Source organism: Arabidopsis lyrata (genome assembly GCF_000004255.2).
Source record: "Arabidopsis lyrata subsp. lyrata unplaced genomic scaffold ARALYscaffold_5, whole genome shotgun sequence".
Taxonomy (NCBI): domain Eukaryota; kingdom Viridiplantae; phylum Streptophyta; class Magnoliopsida; order Brassicales; family Brassicaceae; genus Arabidopsis; species Arabidopsis lyrata.
The window spans coordinates 6,785,682-6,804,314 of NW_003302551.1; the positions used below are offsets into that span (position 1 = coordinate 6,785,682).

Here is an 18,633-nt window from a genome sequence, read left to right on the forward strand (position 1 = left end):
GATTCTGATGGACCCAGCTAATATACAAACGTTGCCGTCTTTTTCTCGGAACAACTGTACTTTGCAAATAGATTAGTAGCTGTTGATGAAAACCACTAAATTGAATTATTCATTTTTTCAAGTCAATAAAAAATATTTTCTTGTAACTCTTGTCTTGTCTTCGTTTTCGCTTTATTTTATTGGATTTATTTGATCCCTTGAAATTTAGCCTTATTCAATAACAATTATTTTAAATAATATTGACCAATAAAAAATCTTCACAGTATTTGATAAAATAATTTTTACTGTTTTCCATAGAAGTAGATATTCGATTATTCGGTTCAGTTTGGTTTGAGATACTCAAATTCTAGATTTGGAAATTTTAGAAAATAAATTTATTTTGAAATATAATTTATTTTTGGTTCGATTCGATTCAGATTAAGTAGTAATAGTTAATACTACATATTTTTAATATATCTAAATAAATTGATTTTTAGATTCGTTAAACGGTTCGCTTTTTAATATAGTTTTGGATTTGATTAAGATTAGATTCATTAAGTAATTTAATATAAATTTTCTATATTGTTTGAATAATTCTAAGATTTGGTTCGGTTTGATTTCTAATTGTTTTTTTTTTTTTTTTTTTTTTTTTTTTTTTTTTTTTTTTTTTATCAACAGCTTTATTGGATTGGCTCAAATTAGCCAATGTGTAAGAATATTTCTAATTGTTTTTTTTTTTGTTATCTATAATTTTAGAATCAGCCAAAAACAACAGCTTCACACATGATAATATTTTCTTTATTTTAATTTATTTATATTTTGAAGTTCTTTTGGAATGTTGTCTTTAAATCAGCAGATTTTCCTATTATTAATTTATCATATCATCAAATATTTTAGGTGTAACTTGACCGGCACTACCTTCAAATTTAAACTAAACATAAATTCTGAAATATTTATTTGCGATACAGCTAGATTAATATATATTTTTGTTTTTTTTTCACAAAATCACTGTAACGTCTGCTTCTTCAAAGTATTTAAAAATAGTAAATTCATTTCTTGTCTTGGTTTTAATTATGTACAAATGTATAAAACGTAGACTAATAAAACACTGATTAAAACGAGTAACTTTTGTCTTTAAGTGCTCCTAAGTCTTAAAGTTAACTAAGCCAGTTCTGTCTCTCTCCTCTCTCCTCTCTCCTCTCTCACATCTTCGAGAAGTTTCCGCCGGCGGGAGAGATCAAAGACAACAGTTGATCAGAAATCAGAGATCAGAGATATGAACATTCTCTTCTCTAGATTCTCCATTTTGCTTCTGTTTCTCTGTTCTTGGACCAGTTTCACCACAACAGGTTTGCTTCAATGTTCTGTCTGAAAGAAAAATAAAAGTTTGTCTTTTATACTTTTGTCTCTTTTTCATGTTGTGTTTATTCTGAGAAATCCATTGAAATTGACATTTGAAAACCTCTAACTCAATTTGATGATGATGATGGTTCTCTGGGGCTTCTCTAAATTTTAATGTTTATATTACCTTGTGAAATAGAAAAGTATTAATATTTTCTATTATCTTAACCAATTGATAAGAAAAAGGTCTTATTTTTGTGTTTCTTTATGGATTGGTTTTGTTTTTGGGTTATGAGTTCACCCATTTGAGATTATCTTCTAACACAGAGGCTTATGATGCACTTGATCCAACTGGAAACATTACTATAAAATGGGATATTATAAGCTGGACTGCTGATGGTTATTTGGTAAGAAATTTTTAAACTTTACTTACCAAAATCTCAATGTTATATGATAAATCTTGTTTCAAATGTTTCTTTAGTGATTACCACTAACCAATTATTGGCTTCAGGCTGTTGTAACAATATTTAATTTCCAACAATACCGTCACATTGAGGCGCCTGGGTGGCAATTAGGATGGAGTTGGTTGAAGAAGGAAGTGATATGGAGTATGGTTGGTGGGCAAGCAACAGAACAAGGAGATTGTTCTAAGTTTAAGGGTAACATTCCTCATTGCTGCAAGAAAACCCCGGCCATCGTTGATTTGTTACCGGGAACTCCTTATAACCAACAGATATCCAACTGTTGTAGAGGCGGTGTGATTAGCGCGTGGGCACAAGACCCTGCAACTGCGATTTCTTCGTTTCAGATTAGTGTTGGTCAATCTGGAACAACTAATACTACGGTTAGAGCACCTAGGAACATCACTTTGAAGGCACCAGGACCTGGTTACACTTGCGGGCCTGCAAAACTCGTTAAGCCTACTAAATTCATTTCTGCGGATGAACGAAGAAAGACTCAGGCCTTGCGTAAGTTTAGCTTTTGTGTTAGCATCTATAACGTTTACTTATAAGTTGTATTTTATTGCTTGTAATCCCACCTCTCTTGTTGTTTTTCTTTTGGCAGTGACATGGAACATTACTTGCACATATTCGCAGTTTCTAGCACGGAAAACTCCGACTTGTTGTGTCTCACTCTCAGCCTTCTACAATGAAACTATAATACCATGCCCAACTTGTTCTTGTGGATGTCAAAATAGTTCTCAAGCTGGTACATGTGTTGAGTAAGCTCCTATTCTCTAAGAAACTCCATCTTGGTTTTGTTTTTGTATCTCTTTTCTGATTCATTTCTTGTGACAGCCCGAAAATAGCTTCGGTTGTACCAGCTTCGGGGAAGAACAACCTTGAACCGCTCTTGCAATGTACGCAACATATGTGTCCCATCCGAGTTCATTGGCATGTAAAAACTAACTACAAAGAGTACTGGAGAGTGAAGGTCGCAATCACAAACTTTAACTACAATATGAACTACTCGCAGTGGAACTTAGTCGTTCAGCATCCCAACTTCGACAATCTCACTCAGCTTTTCAGCTTTAACTACAAACCGCTTAATCCTTACGCAAACATAAGTAAGTCCTTAGCTGCTTCTTTCTCGTTTCTCATTCGCGTTTCTTTCTCATGTTCGTAAGAAATGTTTAGGAACATAAGAAAGAAATGTGAATGAGAACTAATTTCATGTTTTGGATCATATATTGAAACGTAGTTAGATTGTGACATGGAGGCTTTTTTTTGGTAACTAATTTCATGTTTTGGATCATATATTGAAGATGATACGGCCATGCTATGGGGAATCAAGTTCTACAATGATTTTTTGAGCCAAGCTGGTCCAGTAGGCAATGTACAATCAGAGCTTCTCTTCCAAAAGAACCCGTTGGAGTTCACATTCGAGAAAGGATGGGCGTTTCCGAGGCGCATTTACTTCAACGGTGATAACTGCGTTATGCCACCTCCAGACTCTTATCCATGGCTTCCAAACGCTACTCCAAACCATGCAGCCTCGCCATTTGTTATACTTCTCATCACTTTCTTTTTTGTTTTAATTCTTATGTAAAGGGATCAAATCTACAAATCACTGTTGATCCAGTTTGGTGATGTTTACATTACAAGTCAGTGTGTTATTAGGAAATAATTGTATGCGAAACATCATTCTTTGTATCTGAAATATATAGATCAGTATTGTAGATATTTTTTCCTTATTTTGTGTATCCTCATTTAACACCTCCTATACGTTAATTGACAAGCGGAACATGTATGCAGTGCCGTGCCCAGGTTTATCGGGGCTTAAGGCGAGGTTGAATTTTGGGGCCTTTTCAATATTATTTTTCTTTAAATCAATTATATTATGACAAAAAAACATACATGTAAAAATAATTTTGAAACGATATATCAAACATAACATCTTGTCTTACTCATAGAACTTGTAAACAAAGATTTAGAAGCATTGGAACAAGATCCACAGTTGGAAAACAAATAGAGTGAGTATAAACAAAAAAATTAAGAACAAAAACAAGTTCGTCACTTTAAAAAAAAATAAAAAATCATCTATGAAATTATGAAAAGAAACAGAGGAAAGAGAATTTTGGAATCTCAATTACCTCTTCTTCTTTTTGGGTTTGATTATCAGCTTTGTTTTTCTACAGCCTCTCAAAAGAATCGAACCATGGTTATTCACAAAATACAGGGATCCTAAAACCACTCTGATACAACATATTTTTATTGATTTGGCGGCCTTTAAAAACTTATATATTTTGGGGGCCTGAAACAAATGCCTTTTTTTAACCTATAGGCACGGCCCTGAATGTATGTATTGTGACTTACCTAGTTATCTTCTTGATGGTTACTACACTGTCCATTTTCAAAAAGAATGCTCAGTTATCCGTCGGCGAATCTCTACTTTTTCATCTACTATCCTTTTCTTTTTTTTTTTTTTTTTTTTTTTTTTTTTTTTTTTTTTTTTTAAATTACTTTTTATATATATTAAATTCATCCCAAACTGGGCTTTGGCTTTTGGGCCAGCGAAATTACACGGATACAAAATAGGAAAAGCCCAAATCGAAGATTGACGGAAAAAGAAGATCTGATCCGGACGGTACACCGGAAAACACGAAATCTAACCTAGAAGACCGACGCTAACAAGGACGACTCCATAGCAACAGAGTATCCGACGACAAGCAATCAGCCGGAGTTAGCGGTTCTTGCCTCAAGCCATCGCCGGAAACACGCCACAACCGGAACATTCCTCTCGGAAAGGTAGATCTGCCACAACCGAGACCTCTCCTCTCTTCTCCCCTACCTAGCAAGAAGAGAGAACACAAATCTAACCCTTACCTCCTCCGTCAAGCACCCTCGAACCAACCCGAGCAAACCGAACTTCAGATCCGGCGAAGAGAAAGCCAAACACGGCGGCGGCAGATGGAAGAGGCTCAAACTATCCACAAACCACACAGATCCGGCCAAAGAAACCCGCATCTAGCCATCTAAGATCCTGCCAAAGATCTACCGTTAATCTCTTCGCAAAGTGATGAAACCCACCAATCCAAAGCCCAACTTCCGCCGCAAGCCAGAGCTACATCTCTGAAGCCACCGAGCCGAGAGAGACAGTCCCAGAACCGCCAGCGTCCTTGACCAGCAGAACGCAGGAACCGCACCTCCAAGCAGCCGAGAAGAAGAGCCACCAACTTGCATCGAGCAGAGGATCCAACCACACCACACATCACCGGAGAAGAAGGCGCCCACCACCGCTTCAAACCCTGACCCAGCCACCGGCGATGAAGAACATAAAGCTACGGCGGCTGCGACTCGAGAAAACCCTAGATCTAAAACAGAGGAGAGAAAAGAGAGAAAAGGAAAGGAACGATTGTCCTCCTTTTTTTTTTTTTTTTACTTCTTTAAAGGTTGCTACTTCACTATCCTTTTCTTATATGCATGATGACCTGACAAATGAAAAGTTATTTTCGGGCATTGAGACATGAGTTCTAAGAAAATGGATTCGAATAATCAACTAAACAAAATATCGATTCTACCGGATGTATTTCTGGTTTTGGTCTTCTCTCTTCACTTGTCATTTTAAAAAGTGTAACGATGAGTGTTTTCATTAAGCGCTGGAGGAATATCTGTTATGAAACCACTAACATTGTTTTTAAGAGAATTCTAATTTAATTGTTCCGTATGAAACAATATATTTTTGAAATTTTATATATCTTCATGTCTTTTTTATCATTTTAATACATATTTTTCTTAATTGTTTTTGAAACAATTGGTTCAATCTTATGCAAGGGGTAGTTTAGGAATAGTTGATATTTGTTCATAGAATTCATATATGGACAAATACTTAAATATTTATCCTTTATTTCCAATTTTCCTTTAAATTTATGATTCATTTTATTATTTAAGGATTATAAGAAAGTTGATTGTATATGCCTACCAACACAAAAGAAAAGAAAAAATCGACACATCAGCAATATTATAAACATTTTTTATAACTTTATTAGTGTTTGCTATCAATTCTCACTAGTTTGGTAATATTGAATATTTGGATTCACCCAATGATAAATTCTATACTAATGATGTTCCGATTTTTTATGTGTAAGATATGTGATGATGTTAATTTGTATTAAACAAAAAAATTAAAAAACAATGATTTAATATACCATAAGAAGAAATAAATTTCATTCACCACCTCCTTGACCAAATTTGAAACAAAAAGAGAAATAAATCTAAGAAAAATTAATGACCTACCTTTTTTTATTTAGAAAGCTGACTCTATCAAATATCAATACATTAGAATTATTCATTGATCTAAAGATTCAATTATGATTAACAAATGAGGGAGGATTGATACTGATTTCATACTAAAGACAAAATTCTTAGACAAAAAAAAAAAAAATTCTTGAGATCTTGACGATTCAGAAGCTCGTGGGTGTGGTCAAACTATCAGGTGCGTTGGTTGTTCTATTAGAAAATCAAAAAATCGTTTTGGTTTATCGTGTTGTCCACTTGGTTTTCTAGCCTGTTATACATTTGATATATGCAACATAATATTAGAAACAGTGTTGATCTTTACTTTTTCTTTTCTAACCACACATTGATAAAAAAAATCCCACTCCTTGATTGATAAACCAATTTAGAGAAAAATAATAAATAAAAAAGTCTCAAAGATCTAGTGATTCTTTTAGTTATGTACGTTACTTCCCACATGATGATTGGTGATCAAAATTGAATTCAACTTTTTATCAGTTATGGATTTTTGTATATAGCTGATAAAAATTTGATTACTTTCACCAATATATTTGATTTGTAGCTAAAATAAATTTAATAGCCAAATTTTGGAAAAACGATTTGAAAATTTTTGACAAGACAAAAAAAAAATTTGTTTTGCAAATTTGTGAAATTTTAGAATTTTATTTTAAATTAGGTTCTTAAAACAATTGGGAAATACTTATTTTATCAATGGCTGGTCATCAAAATACTTGTGGAAAGAGGGAATGAAATCGTTCTCTTTCTATTTCTCTCTCTTCTCTCTCCTGCGACACAAAAACTAGATCTAGGGTTTTCCTTTTTTTTTGCCTTTTGTGCTTCATTGCCGGCGATGGGTCAACACATGGAAGCAAGAGTGAGATCTTCCTCCTTTCCGGTAGTGATGTGGTGTGGAAGATCCGGTTCTCGATGCAATTAGGCGGCAGATTTCCGGTAGTTTTGGGATGGATTCCAGTTGATCCACGTTCTGGTTTAAGGACGCCAGACGAATCAACGAATCACGGATCTATCTTGTGGCTCAACTTGTCTGGTTCGATGTTGCGGTTGCGGGGGAAGTTGAGAAGCGGCTTGGTGGGGTTCACTGCTTGTTATGGCGATTAACGGCGGATCCTTCTGGATCTGGGATGGCTAAGCACGAAGTTCGGCTGGTGGGTGTTCGTATGACCCAGCGACCTTATCAGCGGTCGTGATTGGTATTCGCCTGACCGGTTTGAGGATGGCTAGATCTCAGGCGAGTTTCAAGAGTGAGTTCATTGGAAAGGAGGGTTAGTTTTCGCATTCTCTCTTCTTGCTAGGTTGGGGAGATGAGAGAAGGGGTCTCGGTTTTGGCGGATCTACCCTTTCTGAGAGGATTGTTCTAGGTTTGATTTATTTTCCGACGCTGATTTGCGGCGGAAGCGCTAACTCCAGTTAGGGCCTGGTGTCTGGAGCATGGTTGCAAAGGAGTGATCCTTGTTAGCGTCAGATCTAATGGGTGAGACTCGTTTTCCGGTGTACCGCTAGTTCTCAGATCTCTTTTTTGGTGGGCTCCGATTTGAGCTTTTCCTATTTTGTACCTGTGTAATTGTATTGGTCCATAAGCCAAAGCCCAAGTTTTGGGATGATTAATCAAATTTAACTTTGTTGAAAAAAGAAAAGAAAAAAAGAAATACCGATTATATCAATCGATTTTTGGTTCGTCCTACATATGTTATGTTTTGCTTTAAAGTTCTTTAAGAACTTACTGCAAAGCTAACAAGTATTTTTCTAAACTATTGGTGGAGGTCCAGGGAGAGTACTTGAGGCGTACATTGAGTGGCATGGATGAAATTGTGTAAATCAAAACATGAAAGGGGTAGGTTTTTGATATTTCAAAAAATTTAGTGATTGAAATAGTGGAGATGAATTCAATACCCAATTTTACTAGTAGCAAGGGTGCTGAAAGGGAGATACTACGTGAATGTTCACACTTTGTAGGCAAAAATAAACCCAAATTCATAGAAAAAGGAGAATAAATCGGTTTTGTGCTATATAGCTGTCCCTTGGATACCAAAATTTATTCCACGACGAGCAAATGGCAAAGGAAAATTTCTCCACCCTAACTTGATGAAAAATCATTTGATTAATCTGCCAAAAAAATATTGGCACTGACGTATCCTTCAAGAGTTTATGGTATCATACAAAATGTGAGAGATATACGGTTAAGTCAAGATATTGGTGAATTGAGACTATATATGTTTGAGGAGGTAGAGTGGAGCCTGAGATGTAGAGCATTAAAAACTTAAGCATAAAAAACTAGAGCTTTTTCGAAACTCAAACACTTTGTTTAATATATTGCATCGGCATCCTTAGCAGATACTTCAAGTCTGCAACAACGTGGAATAAGATGTGATATCACCTGTCAAAGGTCTGGGAAATCACAAGAAGCCATTCATCATGCCTTTTTTATGTCTCCATCCTCCTTGCAAGCTTAGGAGTTGTCAACAGTTCCTTTAACACTTGGATGTTTTACAAGATTTGTGCCCACGAATTTGGATTTTCTTTTTTGGAGAGTATACCATCTCACCATAAGGAGCAACGAATCTCTATAGTTGTTTTTCGTGGATTTTATTTTTCTTATGGAATGATACGAATATAAAGATCCTAGAAATGGAAAATTGTCGAGCTTTTGTTTTTGCATTGCAATCTAAAGACACTTCCGAAATCAATTATAGAGTTTCATCTCATTGACAAACATCATGGGAGGAATAGTAAGGCGGATCTTCTAGTTAGGAAAGTTCAGGATAAGAAATGCAGTGTGTTCATTGTATAGACACTTCTACTCCTTGGTTCATTGATGTATTTTCTATAATAAGTAATGCAGTGTGTTCGTAAAAAAAAAAAAACCGATTTCAATAACTTTCTCTAAGATTCCAGAAATTTGAACTATCATGGTCCCAAAAAGATCCTAAAAAGGGATGCCATAGAGTTTCCCGAAATATGATAGGTTTCAGGCTTTGACTTTACTATCCTCGATTCATATCTCTACTTCTTTCATCTATTTAATGGAATAAGTGCCATTAATTGAGTCGAGTGCATCATAAATTGAATCCAACCGTACATAATACCGCGCATAAATTGTAAATATTCAGTCAATTCCGTCGAAATCTGCTATATTGTATTTTTTGCTCTAGCCAACTAGTTGATAGTTCATGTAATGACTTGGTAAACATCTTACATGATATGTTACTCTTAAAAGACATCTTCCAAAATCGGATACTCCTCTTTCCCATTACCATCTCAAAATCTTGAAAAACCTTTTTTCCGTCAATATCTTATAATTATAACGGTTTAGAAATCCAAATCCAAACAGGAAGAACAATGTTAACATAGCAAATATCTTGCAGGTGTAGTCGAACACTACATGCTAACATGTCCGCTTTGAAATTCAAAGTGTGGAATAAACAAAATAGTAAACAAAGAAAACAATTCCTTAGTCCTTGCAACCTAAAGGTCAATCCATATTCACCAAATCGGAACAGTCTGTTGAAAAAATGCTACCCTTGTGTTTTGTTGGTCTATCATATAGTAAGCACGGCCAGATGAGTGTTTCTAGTTTGGAATGTAGTTGATAGAGGCTTCTTCATATATTTCGAGCTCCCATAACGGATCATACTACGTCATCTTCATAGCAAAACCATCCCCGCAAATAAATATGTCTCCTTCCAAAGCCATTTATATGGAACGGTATCTTGTAAAGCCTAATTTTTTTGATAATTGAAACGTTTTTTTAGTGTAATCAAGATACATAAGAAATAGATCGAGCAGATTTTATGCAATTTGTAATTGAATTAGATTTTCAATAGCCTAATTACCAAATATCACATCGATACTAATATCGAGAAAGAAATTTACCAATGTTTTCATCCATTTATTGGAATTAGTGCTATTGCCTTAAAAGAAGTTGTGTCCCTTCTTTCGAGTGGAATCAAAATTGAGCTAAACAATTTACAATACCGGCCTGCTTTCTTTCATCTATTAATGGAATAAGTTCCATTAATTGAGTCGAGTGCAATATAAATTGAGTCCAACCGTACATAATACCTCACATAAATTATAAATATTAAGTCAATTCCGTCGAAATCTGCTATATTGTATTTTTGCTCTAGCCAACTAGTTAATAGTTCATGAACCTACTTGGTAAACATCTTACATGATACGTAATTTTCAAAAGACATCTTCCAAAATCTGATACTCCTCTTCTTCATTACCATCTCAAAATCTTGAAAAACGTTTTTTTTTCAACATCTTATAATTAAAACGATTTAGAAATCCAAATCCAAACAGGAAGAACAAAGTTAACATACCAAATATCTTACGGGCGTAGTCGAGAACTACATGCTAACATTGATGATGTAGTTGATATGTCTGATGGAGTTGATGAATGATTCAAGAAGTATTACAAGATGCTGCTGATGGAGTCGTTGAATGATTCAAGAGTAAATTAAGATGATGCTATTTTTGTGTGAGTGTTGGTTTCTAGAAGATTTGAGAAGATATGTTTGTATGGTGTTTAGAGGATGAATCTGAAAGAAAAAAGACTTAAAGAGATTCGAAAGACTTGATGAAAGTGGAGTTTGATAAGGAAAAGGAAATTGAAAAAAGGAAATTTTACTTTTCCTTATGGAATTTGCAAACCTTCTTCTATGGTGACTAGAAAATTGTTTTGGCTATATAAGGAGGAGTTGAGGACGTCTTGGAGAGGAAGAGAGCTGAGACATAAAGAAAAGTCAGTGAGAGCTTTCTGTGAGATTGTGTGCAACTTAGTTTTGCGGTTTGATGCTTGTGTGATCAAGTGGTTTTGTTTTGAAGTCTAGGCTCAGGGGGAGTTTAGCTCAGAGTTAGATTATCCTGATTAAATCTAGACTCATGGAAGGATAGAGATTATCCTTAAGATTTCACGTTATAGAAGGGAGCGATATATCAAGATGGTTGTGCTTGTTTTACGCGTTTGCAAATAGTTTGCATTTGCTGTCTTGTTCTAGTGAAATCGAATCTGGACTTGGTCCTGTGGAGTAGGAAAAACTGAACCTCGTTCACAAACTTCTTGTCTCGTTTACTTTATGCACTTTATTATTACTTCATCAGCACTTACAAACATGTCTGCTTTGAAATTCAAAGTGTGGAATAAACGTAACAGTAAACAAAGAAAACGATTCCTTACTCCTTGCAAACTAAAGGCCAATCCATCTTCACCCAATCGGAACAGTCAGTTGGAAAAATGCTACCCACGTCTTTTATTGGTCTATCATATAGTAAGTATATATGGCCAGATGAGTGTTTCTTATTTGGAATGTAGTGGATAGAGGCTTTTTCGTATATTTCGAGCTCCCATAACATATCATACTACATCATCTTGATAGCAAAACCATCCACGTAAATAAATATGTCTCCTTCCATAGCCATCTATATGGAATGGTATCTCGTAAAACCTAATTTTTGTTTTTGAATTACTAAGAGGTTCAGAGCCTAGGTCTGTACATCTCTTCAGGCCAGAGACTAAAGCATTTTATATGGTCCACTCCCAAGTGTCATTCAACCGGCGAACTCTAGGTTTTGCCTGAGAGTTTTTACCAATTGAGCTATATATCGACACCTGATCTCTAAAAACTAAATTTTCTGATAGTTGAAATTTTTTTTTTTAGTATAATCAAGATTCATAAATAATTGATCGAGCAGATTTTTTGCAATTTGTAACTTAATTTCATTTTCAATAGTCTAATTATACCAAATATCATATCAATACTAATATAGAGAAATAAACTTACCAATGTTTTCATCCATTTATTGCAATTAGTGCTATTGCATGTGACGAAGTTGTGTCCCTTCTTTCGTATGGAGTCGAAATTGAGCTAAAAAATTTACAATATCACACAAGCAATTGTTGAAGACCATTACTAATTGTTTTCTTTTTTCTATCGCAGTTATTTCCAAGCAGTGAGATTTCAAGGAGAATGGATTCAATTTACCAACGAGACAGAATATCAAGTCTACCAGATGTAGTTCTGGTTATGATCCTCTCTTTCTTGTCCTTCAAGGATAATGTAAAGACGAGCGCTCTCTCGAAGCGCTGGAGGAACCTCTGTTATGAAACAAGGAACATTTCCTTTAAGGAATCCGAGTATGTGGACCACTATGTCTCCGACTATATCTCTAAAAGGGTGTCATTTGTTCGCTATATGCTCAACTGGGTCTCTAGAGTTCCCATTCAGGTTATCGAAAGTTTTGAAATTTGTCTCTCTAATCCAGTGGGCTTCGAGGCAGATATCAAGTCTTTGATTGAGTTTTCCATCTCCAAACAAGTAAAGAACTTAGTTCTTGATTTCTCAAGCCCTTTTTGGAGTCACTCATGGGATGGGTTGAGATATGATGACTTTGTTATTGTCTTGCCTGCACTCATTTACGGTCTACAAACCCTTGAATCATTGAAGATTTATGCTTGCTTGTTTGACCCCTCGAAGTTCGCAAACGTAGGACTAAGAAAGCTCTCTATTGGTTGGTTAAGACTTAAAAAGATCGAATCTTTGCTATCAAAGTTCCCTTTGCTTGAGAGTCTAAGTATCATCTCTTGTTACCTTGATGAGATTATGTTAGCTGGGCAAATTAGAGAACTGATCATTGAGAACTGCATTATCCCTTACATGTCTTATTCGTTTAACCTACCTAACATAGAAATCTTCAAGTACTCAGGCGATCTTATCTTCTTTGATTTTGCGAAAGTGGATATGATATTACTGAAAGAAGTGTACTTAGAATTTGGTGTAGAGTATAATAATGATGAACCAAGCTTTTCAACCGAAGAAGCCGGAAATATGCTTTCTCATCTGCTTAATGATCTTCGACCTTCTAGGACCTTAATTGTCTGCTCTTATCTCCTTGAGGTATGTTTTTAACAATAAATTCTTTGCAATATGAACAAATATTTATATATTTCTTTTCTTTCAGTATTTAAAGCGTAATTGAGACTGATTTTACTCCATTTTTACATTAGTTATTAGAACGAAATATTTATGCAATATAATAATATATAATTATGGCCTAGAGGATTATAAATATGTTGAACACGCAAATCGGATCTGTTCATTTTGTTAAAGTGGAGTAGATATATAACCCTTAAATTATTACGTTAAATTGTTTCACAAAAGAAATTATCGAACCATGTATATATGTGCGTGTTTTATTTTTCTTATGATAGGTGATTCCAGAATGTAACGATCCGGTTGATATGCTTTGTGACCTCAAAACACAACATTTGGTGCTAGAAACGCATTTGCATCCGATGGAGTTTAGGGGAATCAAGCTCCTTCTTGATCATTGCCCGAACTTAGAGACTCTTACTTTCAAGATTCTTTCACCAAGACCTTTCCCTGTAAGATTACAATATATTGAATACATATTAATAGTCACATTATTCAGATTACAATATATTAAATAACTTTTTATTATTCGTATTACTAAAGGTCATGTCGATATTAATTTCGCAGATGGCTTCAAATGGCGGCATAAGTTCACAGATATTTTGGCTGGAAAATATCTCATCCAGGTGTTTGAGAAGGACTCTCAAGACCCTAGTGGTCAAGGGTTATTGTAGTAGTTGGAACGAGTTTTATTTGTTGAACTATTTTGTTCAGCCGGCGCATGGGTATGCATTGGAAAGAGTTGAACTCTACATGCCGACTTGGTTGAAAGAAACTGAAAGGCAGTGGGCACATTATGGTGCCGCGATGTTGCAAAGCACTTCAAATCGAGTACAAGTTATTTTGCACAATGGGTTTTGGTGCATTCGTTGATGTTTTCAAGTTTAATTCATCGACACTAAGTTTGGAACTATCGGAATCATGGTTTGTTTGATATATGAATAAGAGCCTTGGAAAAACGAGGACTTGGTTTTGGTTTGCTCTGCAAACCAAAAACAATAATAAATATTTGAGTAATATCATTATGATATCATATACTATATAAAGTTAATTAAGACTCTTTTCATTTTAATATTTTGTTTTTTTTCTTTATTTTTTCTATATGATTTCAGTTTTAGTAAGCTATTTTTTTATATATATTATAGGGCTTGGTAATCATTTAACTAGCTATATGTTGACATTAGTGATACAATCATTTAAGGACTGTCATGGTTTTTGATTATCATTCTTAATTATTAATATTTATGCTTAAGAATACTTGCCGTCATAATAAAATTATGAACATGATTACACAAAGCAATATGTTTGGTCTTTGTGAAATCATAATTAGAGAAGGTAGATAAGAGAATAAAAGAGAAATTTGGATTCAAAATTCAACAAACCAAAAGATTCATACAAAAACTTATAAAGAAACTTTAAGAGAAGTTTTTGATCTCTAAACAAAGCATGCCCTTTCTAAAACTAGGTTAAGATGTACATAGAAAAGGGGAAAACAAAACGGGTCAACCCGGAACAAACCGGGTTTTGACCCAGTTTAGGCACCCAATCGACCACTCAATCGACCACTTGGTATATTGGGTAGAGCAATCGATCGATCAAGTGATCGATTGAAGTGTCGTCCACAGCTCTGATAACATCACCATCTGGTTACCACTAAACATTAGTTTTTTGTTTGTTTTGATAATGTATTTTTATCAAAAATTGAGATAAGGCGCATACATGTTTACCATAGATTTTTGTTTTTTATTTTACTAATTAATTCACTTATTTATTTCTAACTAAGTATGTAAAAAGACTTCAAAATTTTAGTGATTAAAACAATCTAATATCCGAGCATCAAACCTAAAACATGAAAAATTACTAATCGATATTTAAATGAAAAGGAAAAAATGAATATACTTACACATCTTACGTACTTCTTGACTGTATCTTTTTTTGTTTTTGAATTTTTACCTACCTCTTGAAATGTTTTTTATTTATCCCAAGAATAAAAAAATTATTTTTCTTGCTACAATTTATTGTCATTCATTTTAATTTTACAAATAATTTCTTTCAAATAAAAAAACTTATAAGACCCAACAAAATTGAGCCAAACCGAATTAAGCGAAACCGAACTGAGTTTTGGTTAAAGACTTATGTTTTTTTTAAGAAAATCAAAATAACCGAATCAAATTTAACTTTAAGTCAAACCAAATTGTCAACTCCTAATTGTGATTAAAAGGAGATATTGGCAAATTTAGTTAGAGAAATAATGATATTATTTTATATATTACTAGATATGGACCCGTGCGTTGCACGAGTTACCGGTCGAAATTATCATTCTTAATTATTATTATTTATGCTTAAGAATACTTGCCGTCATAAGAAAAGTTAAAATATGAGATAGTCTCTATTCACGTTGTGTATCTGATGTAAAACAAGACAAAAGAAAGTAAAATGCAAAAGACTAGTTTCGAAAGTAAACAAAGCGGAAAAATGACAAGCTACTAAGCGATAATTAAAAGCGAATTCTCGGGTTAAAGAGAATTGATTAGGAGTGATAAAAAGTGGATTATGGAGCTTCAAACAACTTCTAATAAGCAATGATCCTTAGGCCATATAACACTAAACAACACTAACACATTTCCATGACATTAATCCATTTACTAATCAATTAATCATCAGCTTCTTCTAAAGACAATCAATTGAGTAACAAGCATTATAAACAAGTCTATCTAGCCACTTAACACCCTAGTCAACAATTTCCAAAGGTAAGGAATGTAAAGCACTTAAAAGTTTTGGTTCGGAAATTTCATCGAACACCTTCCGGGCATGAAGTTCCTAAAGTCTAAATAAACATGATCAAGACTAATCTAGCTTTATAATCAACCAATAAGTAAGGATCTTAAGTAATCTAGCCCTAAACTCCATAACCCAACAACTAAACCATCCTAATCTCACTCATGAACATGATTACACAAAGCAATAGGTTTGGTCTTTGTGAAATCATAATTAGAGAAGGTAGATAAGAGAATAAAAGAGAAATTTGGATTCAAAATTCAACAAACCAAAGATTCATACAAAAACTTATAAAGAAACTTTAAGAGAAGTTTTTGATCTCTAAACAAAGCATGCCCTTTCTAAAACTAGGTTAAGATGTACATAGAAAAGGGGAAAACAAAACGGATCAACCCGGAACAAACCAGGTTTTGACCCAGTTTAGGCACCCAATCGACCACTTGGTATATTGGGTAGAGCAATCGATCGATCAAGTGATCGATTGAAGTGTCTTCCACAGCTCTGATAACATCACCATCTGGTTACCACTAAATATTAGTTTTTTGTTTGTTTTGATAATGTATTTTTATCAAAAATTGAGATAAGGCGCATACATGTTTACCATAGATTTTTGTTTTCTATTTTACTAATTAATTCACTTATTTATTTCTAACTAAGTATGTAAAAAGACTTCAAAATTTTAGTGATTAAAACAATCTAATATCCGAGCATCAAACCTAAAACATGAAAATTACTAATCGATATTTAAATGAAAAGGAAAAAAATGAATATACTTACACATCTTACGTACTTCTTGACTGTATCTTTTTTTGTTTTTGCATTTTTACCTACCTCTTGAAATGTTTTTTATTTATCCCAAGAATTAAAAAATTATTTTTCTTGCTACAATTTATTGTCATTCATTTAGTTTTACTGATAAGTCTGTATTTTACTGGTTTTGAGCATTCATTCGTCATCACTTTAGCATCATTTCATCACTGTTTCATACGATTCTTCATCATTTGTCATCACTTTGCATGATTAGGATAGTTTTGCATACATGTTGCATTCTTGAGTTGTTTTCAGGTGATTCGGAGCTGTTGGGAAGCAAATTAGAAGAAGTGGATCAGCACCCACCAGTATGCTCGACCACATGCTCGATTACCAGTCTCCAGCAAGCTTCCATCACTGTGCTCGACCACATGCTCAATTCACCACTCGAGTACTTTCAGCAACCATCATCTCAAAGCACTCGATTGCATCACCAGGCAACAACTCGACTCACCACTCGACCTCGTGGTCGAGCACCCTCTTCTTCAGCCACTCGACTGGATGCTCGATCTCCACTCCCCACAGCCATTTGATCACAAGCTTCATAGTCTTCTCAGATCTCAACTCAACCAGACATTGAGCATAAGGAAGAGAAGAGGATGAAGCTAGACTCGAGAACATACTCGACCAAGTGCTCGATCGCATCATGACGTGAGCAAGAAACCGCAAAGGCGCCAGCTTTACTCGACTTCTCCACTCGATCGCACGAGGTCGAATGTCTCCGTAAACCGCCTTAATACTTTGTCGTCTTGTGATTTAGGGTTTCCTAGTATTTGCTATAAATAGGTTGTTTCTCTTAATTTGGAAACTAAGTTTTATTCTGCAGAACAATTAGTGTATTCTTCATCTTTGTAATCCAGATTTCTCTTAATCTATTGAGTATTTGCTTTTGATTTCTTCTACAAAGTTGTTCATCTTGTTGAGATCTTGCTAATATGAAGTTTTTATGCATTTCTGGGTTTATGTTCATGTTCATGAGTTTTGAGTAGTGATTAGGGTTCTTGAGGATGGGTTAGGGTAGTTTAGAATCCTTAATCTGATAGGTGGTTGAGTTTGATTGGTAGATCCCTTCTGGATTAGTTGTTCTTAATGCTGATTGCTTTCTGATCAACTGGAATCTGAGCCCAGACATTTCCGCACCCAAAAGGTGTTCGATGAAATGTCTGAACCACTAATTCTAGAGATTCGTGGCTCTGTACCAAGGTATTGGTTACAGAGAGCGTTTTGGCTTTGACTTGTTGATTCGTAATGCCTGTTAGGTTAGCTCTCGTCAATGGTGATTGAGTCTGGGACTAGTTTAGCTTGAGGATCTCTGTTGCGGTAGCACTTTGATTTGGTTATTGAACTTGTTGTTTAGGGATAGTTTGTTGAGCATGTTAACCACTTGTTAGATTAAGGAGACTTCACTACTCGATTACCCCATCCTCGGGAATTTCTCTTCCAATTGATTTCCTTGTTTACATCGCTATTGATTGCTTGATCTTGTTGCCTATTGCTTTGTTTTTGCATTTTTACTTATTTCATTTAAAGTACTCGACCACACACAGTGGTTTGGAAACGGACTGTGTGGTAGAGTACATTTGTTACAGTTTCTGTTTGGTACTCGACCTGATACTCGACCACATCCAGTGCTTGGCATCAACTTGTGTGATCGAGTATATTGCCTGTTTCTATTAGAATTTCTGTTTTTGCATGATCACCTAGGATTGTTAGAAACACCAAAACCTGTTATTGCTTGGCTTGACTCTGTGAAATCTGATTGCATCTTGATTGCTAGCATCACACCTTAAATACTGCAATGAAATGATAGTACTTTAAGGAATTGAGAACTAGTTAAAATCCTACTATCAATTTGGCGCCGTTGCCATTTGGGTGTTTGTTTGTTACATTTGAGACTTCAGACTTGCTTAGATCAAGTTCTATTTCAATTTTCACTTAGGTTACTAACTTTGTGTTTTTCTTGTAGTCTTCTTGATCCAGGTACAACCCTGCTGTATGCAAACTCGATCAAAAGGCAACCAGAACCTCCTTTTCAA

The 18,633-nt window shown here is 34.8% G+C and overlaps 2 protein-coding genes across 2 annotated transcripts; both read left to right on the forward strand.

The window, feature by feature from the left end:
• Window positions 1-1,133: 1,133 nt before the first annotated feature.
• On the forward strand, window positions 1,134-3,514 carry LOC9311614 (COBRA-like protein 2). The gene is made up of 6 exons (XM_021026412.1): window positions 1,134-1,328; window positions 1,648-1,727; window positions 1,832-2,288; window positions 2,386-2,542; window positions 2,619-2,887; window positions 3,086-3,514. The coding sequence occupies exons 1-6, from the start codon at window positions 1,256-1,258 to the stop codon at window positions 3,367-3,369; spliced, it is 1,320 nt and encodes a 439-aa protein (XP_020882071.1). The 5' UTR covers window positions 1,134-1,255; the 3' UTR covers window positions 3,370-3,514.
• An 8,348-nt stretch (window positions 3,515-11,862) lies between these two features.
• LOC9311615 (putative F-box protein At3g29830) lies at window positions 11,863-14,135 on the forward strand. Its single transcript, XM_002875501.2, has 3 exons — window positions 11,863-12,973; window positions 13,288-13,461; window positions 13,577-14,135. Exons 1-3 carry the CDS (start codon window positions 12,047-12,049, stop codon window positions 13,880-13,882), a joined length of 1,407 nt encoding a protein of 468 aa, XP_002875547.1. The 5' UTR covers window positions 11,863-12,046; the 3' UTR covers window positions 13,883-14,135.
• Window positions 14,136-18,633: the final 4,498 nt, after the last annotated feature.